The following is a 12,866-nucleotide window of genomic DNA, read 5'->3' as shown; positions in this document are numbered from 1 at the left end:
CTTCTTATTTATGAACACATTATACACTTCCACTTTGTATCTTTTTCTTTTTTTCTTCAGTGTCTTATAATTATCCGAGTACTGGTCTTTTCACTCCTTGGTGAAATTTATTCATAAGTATTTTCTTTTTTTTTTTTTTTTAAGCAACTGTAAATGGTATTATTTTCTTAGTTTCTCTTTCTGATAGTTCATTATTGGTATATAAAAATGCAACTTGTCTCTGGATATTTATTGTGTATTCTGCTACTTAATAAATTCATTTATCAATTCTAGTAGTTTTTTGCTGGAGTCTTTTGGGTTCTCCATGTACTGGATCATGTCATCTGCAAATAATGACAGTTTTACTTCTTCCTTTCCAATTTGGATGCCTTTTATTTCTTCCTGTCTGAGTGCTGTGGCTAACTAAGTACTATGTCAAATAAGAATGGTGAAAGCAGACATCCCTGTTTTGTTCCTGATCTTAAGAGTAACACTTCTAGATTTTCCCTGTTGAGTATGATGTTGGTTATGGGTTTGTCATATATGGCCTTTATTACATTGAAGTATGTTATTCTCTTCCCACTTTGCTGAGAGTTTTTATCATAAATGGCTGCTGGATTTTGTCAAGTGTTTTTTCTGCATCTATTGATGTAATCAGGTGGTTTTTATCCTTCTTTTTTAGTGTGGAGTATCACATTTATTTATTTGTGGATCTTATGCCAACCTGACATCCCAGGAATGAATCCTACTTCATCATGGTGTCTTATCTTTTTAACATATTGCTGGATCCAGGTTGCTAATATTTTGTTGAGGATTTTAGTGTCTAAGTTCACCAGGGAATTAGCATATAATTTTCTTTCTTTGTAGTATCTGTATCTAGTTTTTGGATTAGAATAATGATGGCCTCATAAAATGAGATTGGAAGCCTGCCTTCTTGAATTTTTTTGAAAAGTTTGAGAAATATAGATGTTCTTTGAATCTTTGGTAAAAATTCATTTGTCAAGCCATTCAGTCCAGAACTTTTGTTTGTTGGTAGTTTTTTTTAAATTACTGCTCCCATTTTATCCATTGTAATTGGCCTGTTTAGAATGTCTGATTTTTCCTGATTCAGTTTTGGAATATTGTTTGTTTCTAGAAATGTATCCATTTCATCCAGATTGTCTAATTTGTTCCCATATAGTTGTTTGTAATATTTTCTTACAATGCTTTGTATTTCTTGGGCATCAGTAGTTACTTCTCTTTCCTTTCTGGTCTTATTTATTTGGATCCTCTCTCTTTTTTCCTTAATGAGTCTGGTTAAAGATTTGTGAATTTTGTGTATATTTTCAAAGAACTAGGTCTTGGTTTCATTGATGTTTTGTATTTGTTTTTAGAATTATATATATTTTTATGTTATGTATTTATGTTATGTATTTGTTTTTAGAATGTGTGTGTGTATATATATATATATTTCTGCTCTGTTACTGTTTCCTGCCTCTGTTACTGTTTCCTGCCTCCTACATTTTGGACTTTGTTTGTTGTTCTCAAGTTCCTTTAAGTGTAAAGTTAGATTGTTTATTTGAGATTTTTCCTGTTTCTTGTCATAGGCCTGTAATGCTATGAATTTCCTTCTTATGATTGCTTTCACTGTGTCCCATAGATTTTGGATTGTGTTACATTTTCATTTGTTTCCAGGTTTGTTTGTTTGGTTGGTTTCTTTCTTGATCTCATTGTTAACCACTTCATTGTTTAGTGACTTGTTATTTCGTTTTTGAGTTTTTTTCCTTGTGCTTGAGTTCTAGTTTTTTACCACTGTAGTCAGAGAAGATGCTTGATATGATTTCAATCTTCCTAAATTTGGACTTGTTTTGTGTTTTAACAAGTGGCCTTTCCTAGAAAATATTTTATGTGCACTGGTAAAGAATGTATCTTCTCCTTTGGGGTGAAATGCTCTGAAAATATCAATTAAATCCATCTGATCTAGTGTGTCATTTAAGGCCATTGTTTCCTTTTTTATTTTTCTGTCTGAAATATCTATTCATTTATATCAGTTGTGTGTTAAAATCCCCTACTACAACCATATTATTGTCATTCTCTCCTTTGATGTCCATCAAGATTTGCTTTACATATTTTGGTGCTCCTGTGGTGGGTGCATAAATGTTTATAAGGGTTATATCCTCTTGTTGGATTGCTCTCTTTATCATTATGTATAGTGCCCTTTGTGTCTTACTATAACCCTAGTTTTAAAGTCTATTTTGTTAGCTGCAAATATTGCTACCCCAGCTTTTTTTGAATTTCCATTTGCATGGAACATCTTTTTCCATGTCTTTAGTTTTAGTCTGTATGTATCTTTCATTCTGAAGTGGACCTTTTGGAAACAGCATATACTCGTGTATGGGTCTGGTTTTCTTATCCTTTCAGCTACCCTATGTCTTTTGATTGGAGTATTTACATTTAAAATGATTATTGATAGGTACATATTTATTGCCATTTTATTCTTTTAACTGTGTCCCTGTTTTCCCTCCTCCTCCTGTTCATCTTCCTCCCCTTTAACATTTTCTGTAATAGTGGTTTGGTGGTAATGAACTCCTTTAGCTATTTCTTGTCTGAGAAGCTCTTTACATCTCCATTTGTTTTAAATAATGCCTTGCTGGGTAAGGTAGTCTTGCTTACCAGGTAGTCTTGCCAACCACGTCTGGGTTGTCTTGGTTGTAGGTCCTTGCTTTCCATCATGATGAACGTTTCATGACAGTCTCTTCTGACCTAAAATGTTTCTGTTGAGAAATCAGCTGACAGTCATATGGGAGCTAGTTTGTAGGTAACTATCTTTCTCTTGCTGCTTTTAAGATTCTCTCTCGCCCTGGCTGGTGTAGCTCAGTGGATTGAGCTCAGGCTGCGAACCAGTGTCACAGGTTCCATTCCCAGTCAGGGCACATGCCTGGGTTGCAGGCCATGACCCCCAGCAACTGCACATTGATGTTCCTCTCTCTCTCTCTCTCTCTCTCTCTCTCTCTCTCTCTCCCCCCTCTCTATCTCCCTCCCTTCCCTCTCTAAAAATAAATAAATAAAATCTTAAAAAAAAAAGATTCTCTCTCTGTCCTTAAATTAGGCATTTTAATTATGATGTGTCTTGGTGTGGGCCACTTTGGGTTCATCTTATTTGGGACTCTCTGCCCTGGAGTTGTGTGTCTTACTCTTTCACCAGGTTAGAGACATTTTTGGTCATTATTTCTTCAAATAAGTTCTTGATCCCTTGCTCTCTCTCTTCTTTTAGTGCCCTTATGATACAGATGTTGTTACACCTCATGTTGTCTCTAAGGTCCCTGAAACTATCCTCATGTTTTTAATTCTTTTTTCTTTTTGCTGTTCCAGGGTTTTTTTTGTACCTTGTCTTCCAAATTGCTGATTTGATTCTCTGCTTTTCCAACCACTGGAAGATTGGTTCCTTCCAGTGTATTATTCATTTCAGATATTCTTCCTTTCTGACTGGTCCTTTTTTATGTTTGTATGTCCTTTTTCATGATATTTAGCATCCTTATAATCATTACTTTGAACTCTATATCTGATGAATTGCTTGCCTCTATTTCATGTAGGTCTTTCTCTAGAGATACCTCCTTTTTTTCTTTCTCTTCCCATTTTGGCTGCCTCTTTGTTTCGCTGTATTAGAACTGCTATGACTCCCAGTTTTCGTGGGGTGGCCTTATGTAGTAGGTATCCTGTGAGGTTCAGTCTCCTTGATCACCTGTGTTGGGTATGTGGGCCCTCCTGTTATAATTGAGTTTTGATTGCTATTGGCCTATTTGTTCGTGGGATGACCCTCAGGCTGGTTGACTGTGAGGCTCAACCCCAACCACAGCATGCGAGCTGCTATGAAGTTGCTGACCATATGAAGTGTAATTCATCTCAACAGGGTTTGGTGTTGCCAAGATCTCCCTTTGGACATGCTGCTTGTGAAGCTTATTGGATCCTGCTCTGATGTTGTCTGAAGCTGGCTACACTGGTTGTGTTGGTTCTTGGCCTGTTGGGAGGGACTCTGGTGCAGACCAATGTCAGATGCTGCCAGCTGCCTGGGCCAGCTGTTTGGAGCTACAGTCAGTCCACAGTTTGTGGCTGCTTCTGCTGGACCTTGGTGCATTCTGGAAGGACCACATTATTTTATTTTCCCTTATTTTAGGATTGTGGGACATATATTCCCATATCCATGTTTTTGAATCATCTTGTAATAAAAGTATGGTTCTTTTAAAAGAGATTTTAGTATATTCTTTTCTACATAAGAACATGAAACTGCCAAAGTAATCATTAAAACATATTGTTATTTATTCTTTGTTAGTCTTAGCTATTATTTTACAAATAAGTATGTAGTACATTGAAATAGTTACAAATTTTAAAAATAAATTTTGATTGAATTAGGCCTAGTTATTCAAAATTATCAAGTTAGAACAGAATTACTTGTGTGGAATCTTTGTTCTCATACTTAACCTTTTCTAGCTGTAAGGACGATGATTGTTTGAATTCAGAATTAAAGACGGTAAGGATCAACTAGTTACTGCAAGTCATCTCTACCAGTTAGTCTGATGAGTTGGTTATTGCTTACCTATGCCTTCTTAACTTTGCTTACATATAAGCGAGTTGTTCATTCTGTGTGGGTTGGTCTATGTATTACAAGATTTTAATCTGCAGGTTATATCATAAAGTGATTTTAAAAATAAGAAAGGAGCCACAGGGATGAAATGAAAGAGAACAGGATTTAATGAACCAGAGAAATCAGTATGAATAAATAATATGTAAGAGAGAATAATAGAAATGAAGAGTTCTTATAGAATCATATAAGTTTATGTTACCTCCTTCACATATATCTTTAAGTCATTCTTGTATTCTCAGTTTCTAAATCCTTGAAACAAGATTTTTAAAAATAAAAGGACTTTTGGTTAGAATGATGTGAGTCAGGAAATAACTTGACTAAATTTCCTCATAATCCTCTATCTCTGGTCTCTGTTTGTCTTTAGTATTTTAATTATAATTATCTGAAGTAATTTTAAGTTTTTATTTACAACTGTAGGCTCTTGACTCATTGTACTGTCCTGTTGGATATAGGCAATTAAGTGGAAACTGAAAATAGGAGCTAATAGCAAAGAACTTGGCAAAGAACAACAAGAATGGTTTGTTCATCCTGTCCAGGTGAATGTATATAGTTTAGAGAACTTTCCTGCATCTAAAAGTGATAGACATAGAAGCTAAATTTAAACCTTAATTCAAGTAGTATTTGTGGTCTACATGTTTATGAATTTTTAATTCTGTAGCACATTGGTATTTTTTCTTAAAAAACAAAACTCCATAAAGGACTTACCACTTGGGAGTTTTTTCTTGAATGTACCAGAATTGAGTTTATTTAAAATAAAGGATTCCTTAGAGCAGTGGTTTTCTAACTTTAGTAGTGTATTGGAATCATCTAGAGGGATTTTTAAAACATAGTTTGTTGAGATCTTCACTGTATTTCTGATTCAGTAACTCTGAGGAGAGACCAGAGAATTTGCTTTTTTTTTCCCACTTCCCATTAAAAAAAAATTCAATTACCATTTGCATTCAATATTATTCTATATTAGTTTCAAATGTGCAACATAATAGAAAAATCATGTACTTTACAGAGTGTCCCATTGATTTTTCATCTACCCACCTGGTTCCACACATAGTTATTATAATATTATTGACTGTATTCCCCTATGCTATAATTTACATCACTGAAACTATTCTGTAACTACCAATTTGTACTTCCCAATCCCTTCATCTCTTTGATCAGTCTCCTAAGCCACCTTCCCTCTTTCAGCTGTCAGTCTGTACTCATTGTCTATGAGTCTGTTTCTATTTTGTTTATTTTGTTCTTTAGATTCCACATATAAGTGAAATCATATGGTATTTGTCTTTCTCTTACTTATTTCACGTAGCATAATACCCTCTAAGTCTATCCATACTGTTGCAGAAGGTATGGTTCCATTCTTTTTTATGGTTGAGTAGTATTCTATTGTGTAAATGTACCAAAACCTTTCTTTTTTTATTCTTTTAATATATTTTATTGATTATGCTATTACAGTTGTCCCATTTCCCCCCTTCACTTCCCTCCACCCTGTACACCCTCTCCCACCCACTTTCTCCTCCTTTAGTTCATGTCCATGTGTCATACACATGGCCAGTTCTTTAGCTTCTACATTTCTCATACTATTCTTACCCTCCCCCTATCTATTTTCAACCTACAATCTATGCTACTTGTTCTCTGTACCTTTTCCCCCTCTCTCCCCCTCCCACTCCCCTACTGCTAACCCTCCATGTGATCTCCATTTCTGTGGTTCTGTTCCTGTTCTAGTTGTTTGCTTAGTTTCTTTTGGTTTTGCTTTAGGTGTGGTTGTTAATAATTGTGAGTTTGCTGTCATTTCACTATACATGTTTTTTTATCTTCTTTTCTTAGACAAGTCCCTTTACCATTTCATAAAATAAGGGCTTGGTGATGATGAAGTCCTTTAACTTGACCTTATCTGAGAAACACTTTATCTGCCCTTCCATTCTAAATGAAAGCTTTGCTGGATAGAGCAATCTGGGATATAAGTCCTTGTCTTTCATGACTTAGAATACTTCTTTCCAGCCCCTTCTTGCCTGTAAGGTCTCTTTTGAGAAATCAGCTGACAGTCTGATGGGAACTCCTTTGTAGGTGACTGTCCCCTTATCTCTTGCTGCTTCTAGGATTCTCTCCTTCATTTTTACCTTGGCTAATGTAATTATGATGTGCCTTGGTGTGTTTCTTCTTGGGTCCAACTTCTTTGGGACTCTCTGAGCTTCCTGGATTTCTATTTCCTTTGCCAGAATGGGGAAGTTTTCCTTTATTATTTGTTCAAATACATTTTCAGTCTGTTGCTCTTCCTCTTCCCCTTCTGGTACCCCTATAATTCGGATGTTGGAACGTTTAAAGATGTCCTGGAGGTTCCTAAGCTTCTCCTCATTTTTTTGAATTCTTATTTCTCCATTCTTTCCTGTTTGGTTGTTTCTTTCTTCCTTCTGGTCCCCTCTGTTGTTTTGAGTCCCAGTTTCCTTCCCATTACTATTGGTTCCCTGTGCATTTTCCTTCATTTCTTTTATCATAACCTGCATTTGTTCATCTGATTTGCGACCAAAGTCAACCAATTCTGTGAGCTTCCGGATCACCAGTGTTTTGAACTGTGCATCTGATAGGTTGGCTATCTCTCAGTCGCTTAAAAGGATGAGTTCTGGGGATTTGATTTGTTCTTCTGTTTGAGCCCTCTCTCTCTCTCTCTCTCTCTCTCTCTCTCTCTTTTTTTTTTTGGTCTGGTTGCTCCTGTTAGGGTGAGGGGTGGAGCCTTAGGTGTTCACCAGGGCTGGGCATCCCAGTCGCTAGATTGTGACGTTGTGTGTGGGGGTGGGGTCAAGAGGGAACAATGGCGGTTGCTCTGTTCTCCGTGGGACCTCAGTCCCTTCTCCGGGATCCTGGGTTTCGCGCTCTGCCCTGCTCCACAATCGCCGTCTCACTGGGTCTGCCAGCTGCAGCTTGCATACTCCGGGTCCACCTGCTGTGATCTTGCACGCCCCAGATGCCTTATGCGCCCTGGGATGCCTCATGCGCTCAACTCTCTCTGCTCTCCATGCTGCAACCGGCGCCTGGCTGCTTGTCTCCTCCCCTCCTACCTGTGTGGATGAACGGGTCTATTTCAACTTCTTGGCTGTCTGACTTCCTTTCAGATAAATTTTCTGTCAGTTCTGGATGTTATTCTGCCTCTGAATTGTTGTTGTTCCAATCTTGGTTGTGCATGGAGGTACAGTGCATCCACCTATGCCTCCATCTTGGCCGGAAGTCAAAATCGACAAACTTTTAAGACTACTCACAGTCGCCTGGCTGCTGCGCCCCGAGAGCCGAGGGTCCTCTTTCTGAGTCCCTCTTCCGCGGCCATAGTCCGACCCCAGCAGCCAGGACCTCGGAGGTGGACATGGTGTGCCGGGGCGAGACCGCTCCTCCCAAAGCCTTTCTATCCTCTCATCTACTAATGGGCACTTGGGCTACCTCCAAATCTTGGCTATTAGAAATAATGACAGAGTGAACATAGGGGTGCATATATTCATTCAAATTTCAGATTTCTTTGGAAAAATCCCCAGATGTGGAATCAGTGGATCATAAGGCAATTCCATTTTTATTTTTTTGAGGAACCTTCACACTTTTTTCCATAGGGGTTGCACCAATCTGTGTGTCCCCACCAGCAGTGCACTGGAGTCCCCTTTCTCCACATCCTTGCTAACTCTTGTTGTTTGTTAATTTATTATGATAGCCATTCTGACAGGTGTAAGATGGTATCTCATTGTGGTTTTGATTTGCATTTCTCTGATTATTAGTGATGTTAAGCAACTTTTTGTGTTTATTGGCCATCCTTACGTCTTCTTTAGAGAAATGTCTATTCAGGTCGCCTGCCCACTTTTTAATTGGATTGTTTGTTTTTTTTATATTAAACTTTATGAGTTCTTCATATACTTTATTTTTCTGTGTATAATGCACACGTTTGTGCCCACATTTTTTAGGGAAAAATAAAGATATGCATTATACACAAGTATAATGATTATATACCATGGGTATAATAATAGGCATAATAATCCCATCTATAATGTGCACAAAAACTGTGGGTGCACATTATGCATGGGAGCACATTATACATGGCAAAATACAGTATTTTGGATACTAACCCCTTACTGGATTATCGTTTGCAAATATCTTCCCCCATTCAGTAGGTTGCCTTTTTGTTTTGTTAATGGTTTTCTTTGCTGTCAAAAGCTTTTTAGTCTGATGTAGTCCCATTTTGTATTTTTGCTTTAGTTGCCTTTCCCCAAGGAGATATTGCCCTCCCAAAATATTTCTAAGAACAGTGCCAAAGAATTTACTTCCTATTTTTTTTCTTGGAGTTTGATGGCTTCAGGGCTTACATTTAAGTCTTTAACCCATTTTGAGTTCATTCTTGAATGTGGTATAAGGAGGTAGTCTACTTTTGTATTTTTGCATGTATCTGTCCAGTTTACCCAACAACATTTATTGAATAGACTGTCTTTACCTCATTGTATGTTTTTGCCTTTGTCTTAAATTAATTGATCATATAGGCATGGGTTTATTTGTGGGTTCTCTGCTCTGTTCTATTGATCTCTGTTTTTATGCCAGTACCTTGCTGTTTTGATTACCATGGCCTTGAACATTATTTAATATCAAGTAGTATGATACCTTCCACTTTGTTCTTCTTTTTCAAGACTTCTTTTGCCATTTGGGGTCTTTTGTTGTTTTCATACAAATTTTTGAATTACTTGTTCCAGTTCTGTGAAATATGCCATTGGTATATTGATAGGAATTGTATTGAATCTATAGATTTCTTTAGGAAGTATGGACATTTAATGATGTTAATTCTTCCTATCCAGGAACATGGTATAGACTTCTATTTGTTAGTATCTTCTTGGATTCTTTCTTCAAGTCTTACGATTTTGTTAGTACGGGTCTTTTTACTTCTTGGTTAAATTTATTTCTAGTTTTTTTTTTTTTTAATGCAATTTCCTATGGGGTTGTTTTCTTACTTTCCCTTCCTGATAGTTCATTTTTGGTGTATAATGGTGTATAAAAATGCAACCATTTCCTGAATATTAATTTTATATCCTGCTACATTACTGTATCAATTTATCAGTTCTAGTAGTTTTTGTTGGAATCTTTAGGGTTCTCTATGTACATTATCATGTCATCTGCAAATAAAGACAGTTTTACTTCTTCTTTTCCAATTTATATGTCTTTGTTTTATTTTCCTGTCTGATTGCTGAAGCTGAGACTTTCAGTAGTACAATATATTGAATAAGCATGGTGAAAGTAGATGTCCCAACCTTGTTTCTGATCATAAGGGAAATGCTTTTAGTTTTTCCCCATTGAGTATGATGTTGGCTGTGGGTCTGTCACATATGACATTTATTACATTGAGGTATGTTCTCTCTATTCCTACTTGCTGAGAGTTCTTGTCATAAGTGGGTCTGGATTTTCTGAAATGCTTTTGCTGCACCTATTGATAAGATCATGATTTTTATTCTTTATTTTATCTGGTATATCCATTTAATTGATTTGCAGATATTATAATAATCTGGTATCCCAGGAGTGAATCCCACATGATCATGTTGTATGATCTTTTTAATGTATTGCTGGATCCCGTTTGTTGATATTTTGTTGAGGGTTTTTGCATCTGTCTTCATCAGGGATATTGGCTTACGATTTTTTTTCTTTATAGTGTATTTATCTGATTTTGGAATTATGGTAATGCTGGCCTTGTAAAATGAGATTGGAAGTTTTCCCTCCTCTTGAATTTTTTTGAAAATTTTGAGAAGGATAGGTGTTAGTTCTTCATTGAATGTTTGGTAAAATTTATCTATGAATCCATCTGGTCCAAAATTTCTGTCTTGTGAGTGTTTTTATTACTGCTTCAGTTTCATTAGTTGTATCAGTCTATTCAAATTTTCTGTTTCTTCTTGATTCAATTTTAGAAGATTGTGTTTCTAGAAAGGGAGTTTGCATTTCCAACAAGTTCTCAGGCGATGCTAAAACTGCTGGTCCTGAAACCCTACTTTGAGAGCCACTGCAGTACAGTATTGATCACAGAAATCTGGGACAGAGCTGAAACTAATTTGTGCTGAATGAATGCTGAGTTGCTTGTAATGAAAGCAGTTATACCTTTAGGATGGGCACTCACAGTGATCATTTAATGTAGATATTTTTTATTTATTTTCATAGATCGGAGCATATGATCAACAAATATGGGAAAAATCTGTTGAACAAAGAGAAATCAAGGTAATATGTATATTTCATTGTGTATATTCTGAAACAGTTCTGTAAATTGATTATTAACCATATTTTATATAATATCTTCACATATACTTTTAAGGTATAAATTAATATAATTTTATCCAAACTTCTGAATAAAGAAGGTAAACTTTTATGATGGCATAGTTCGTGTCTTTACCTTTGATTTTCTTTTCTTTGCTTTTTAGCTTATTTCTGTTCTTTTAAAATTTAATGTTTAATGATTATTTTTTGTCAGCTCTTTTCTACTTTCACTTGTCACCTTATACTTCTAGTTTGCATTTCCTCACTTTTGATGCTGTCATTGCTCTGTACAGTTTATTAAACTGGTAAGTGTTTCAGGACTTTGCCCGCCTGAGTGATCCTGTGCAAATGCCGCTCTTAATTGAGATCTGCTTTTTCGTGTTACTAACAGAATGAGTTGGGTGCAAATAGAACTGCTGAAAATTTGGTCATCTTAAAAAAGAATTTAGGAAAATAAAGCATTAATTAAAATGCTTTTGTAGTAGGTAGTTTCTTCTTGAACATGTAATCACTTAGGCTAAGATGTTCTCATAGGCTACCTTGCTAGCATGAAAATTATTTTTTAACTAAATTTATTGTTTCTCAGCAATCACTCTTCCTTGGTAATAAGATTTCTATTTTTCATTTGTATAGGTAATACTAATCAGTGTGGTCCTGCACGAGCTAAATTTAATCTGGGCCTAGAGAATGTTACTTAAGTTGCTTGACAGTTTCTATTTTGTACAGAAAGGTTTACATTAAATTGAAAGTCAATGTCTCTAGTTACCTTAAAAATATGTCCCCCAAAAATCTGTGTTTAGAAACTTAGTCATCTGTAATAAAGAGCAAGATTCTTTGTCATTTCTTAATTTTAATTTTTAAACTATTTTCATGAGCAATTCATATAGTTAACAATGTTTTAGTAACTCTAATATGTATAAAATACAGAATTAAATCATAAAAACAAAATAGTGAAATAGATTTTAATTTTGTAGATGAGATACATAATTACAAATGAGACTAATCCAGTTAAAAGAAGGATGTGTAGGCCTCTTTGGGGGAGCTCTAGGGGAAGCAGCCTTGCAGAGGTTAGAAAAGATTTCACAAAGGAAGTTACTCATGAACTAAGTTTGAGAGACATTAGGGAGAATGAATAAATCATTCCAGACAGAATGAAAACCATATGAAAATATACATAAAGGAAAGAATGAACATGACTCCTCAAGGAGCTTGAGTGTTGAGAGGATGAATAGAGGAGGGAAATTAGAAATGAAAATGTAAGTCATAGCATGAAGGAGCTTGACTGCCTTACCCAAGAGTCTAGAACTAATTTGGAAAACAATGAGGAAACAGAGATTTTAAGGAGAAAAGATTACCTGATTAAATTCATATTTTTACAACTTTACTAAGTGTGATGGCAAATACTAGAAGAGAGGCAGATAAAGAATTCTGTTTTAGAAATACCCAGGTATGTGGGTAACAAACTTAGGAGTCCTCGGTATTTAAAGTGTGTATGTATGTATTATATATTATATATTCTACACATTATGTTGATGCAGCTATAGGAGTGAGTGGATTTACATTTAATGATGAAAGAAGAAAACTGAGAATGGGATATTGGGAAACATCAATATTTAATGGGTGTGTAAGGGAGAGGAGATGTAAATGAAGGAGGAAAGAGAAGTAGGAGATTCATGAGACAGTAGTCTGGTGAGTTGAAATAGTCTAGAGTTGGAATAGTCAAGCAAATAAAAAGCAGCAGAGAAATCTAGTAAGAAGCCTTAAAATCTCTTATTCTTTTAGACAATCTTTATCTTGTTGAACAGAGAATATTAAGTGTTTTGAGAAGTGGTGTTACCAGTTGGCACATTTGGATATTTTATGAAATTTAAAAACATCTGAAATATATGTATATGTGTATAGATATAATTTTTTAGTTGTAAGCCACTCATCACAAATTACATTAGTTATGTAATTTCTTCATTTTTATTTTATTTATTTATTTCAAGCCCTTGTGTCAAGGGCTGACTTTCAATAGATT

The 12,866-nt window shown here is 35.6% G+C and overlaps 1 protein-coding gene across 3 annotated transcripts in view; it reads left to right on the top strand.

Moving 5' to 3' along the window:
* Window positions 1–12,866, top strand: part of PHTF2 (putative homeodomain transcription factor 2) — a 133,426-nt gene that overhangs the window by 68,616 nt on the left and 51,944 nt on the right. For all 3 annotated transcript variants that reach the window (XM_045828105.1, XM_045828106.1, XM_045828107.1), the window contains one exon: window positions 10,754–10,810. In XM_045828105.1, the coding sequence (XP_045684061.1) occupies window positions 10,754–10,810 (57 nt within the window). The remainder of the gene's footprint in view (window positions 1–10,753; window positions 10,811–12,866) is intronic.

Source organism: Phyllostomus hastatus, unplaced genomic scaffold (genome assembly GCF_019186645.2).
Source record: "Phyllostomus hastatus isolate PE091 unplaced genomic scaffold, TTU_PhHast_1.1 phas_scaffold_78, whole genome shotgun sequence".
NCBI lineage: Eukaryota > Metazoa > Chordata > Mammalia > Chiroptera > Phyllostomidae > Phyllostomus > Phyllostomus hastatus.
This window is presented reverse-complemented; position numbering and strand designations above follow the sequence as displayed.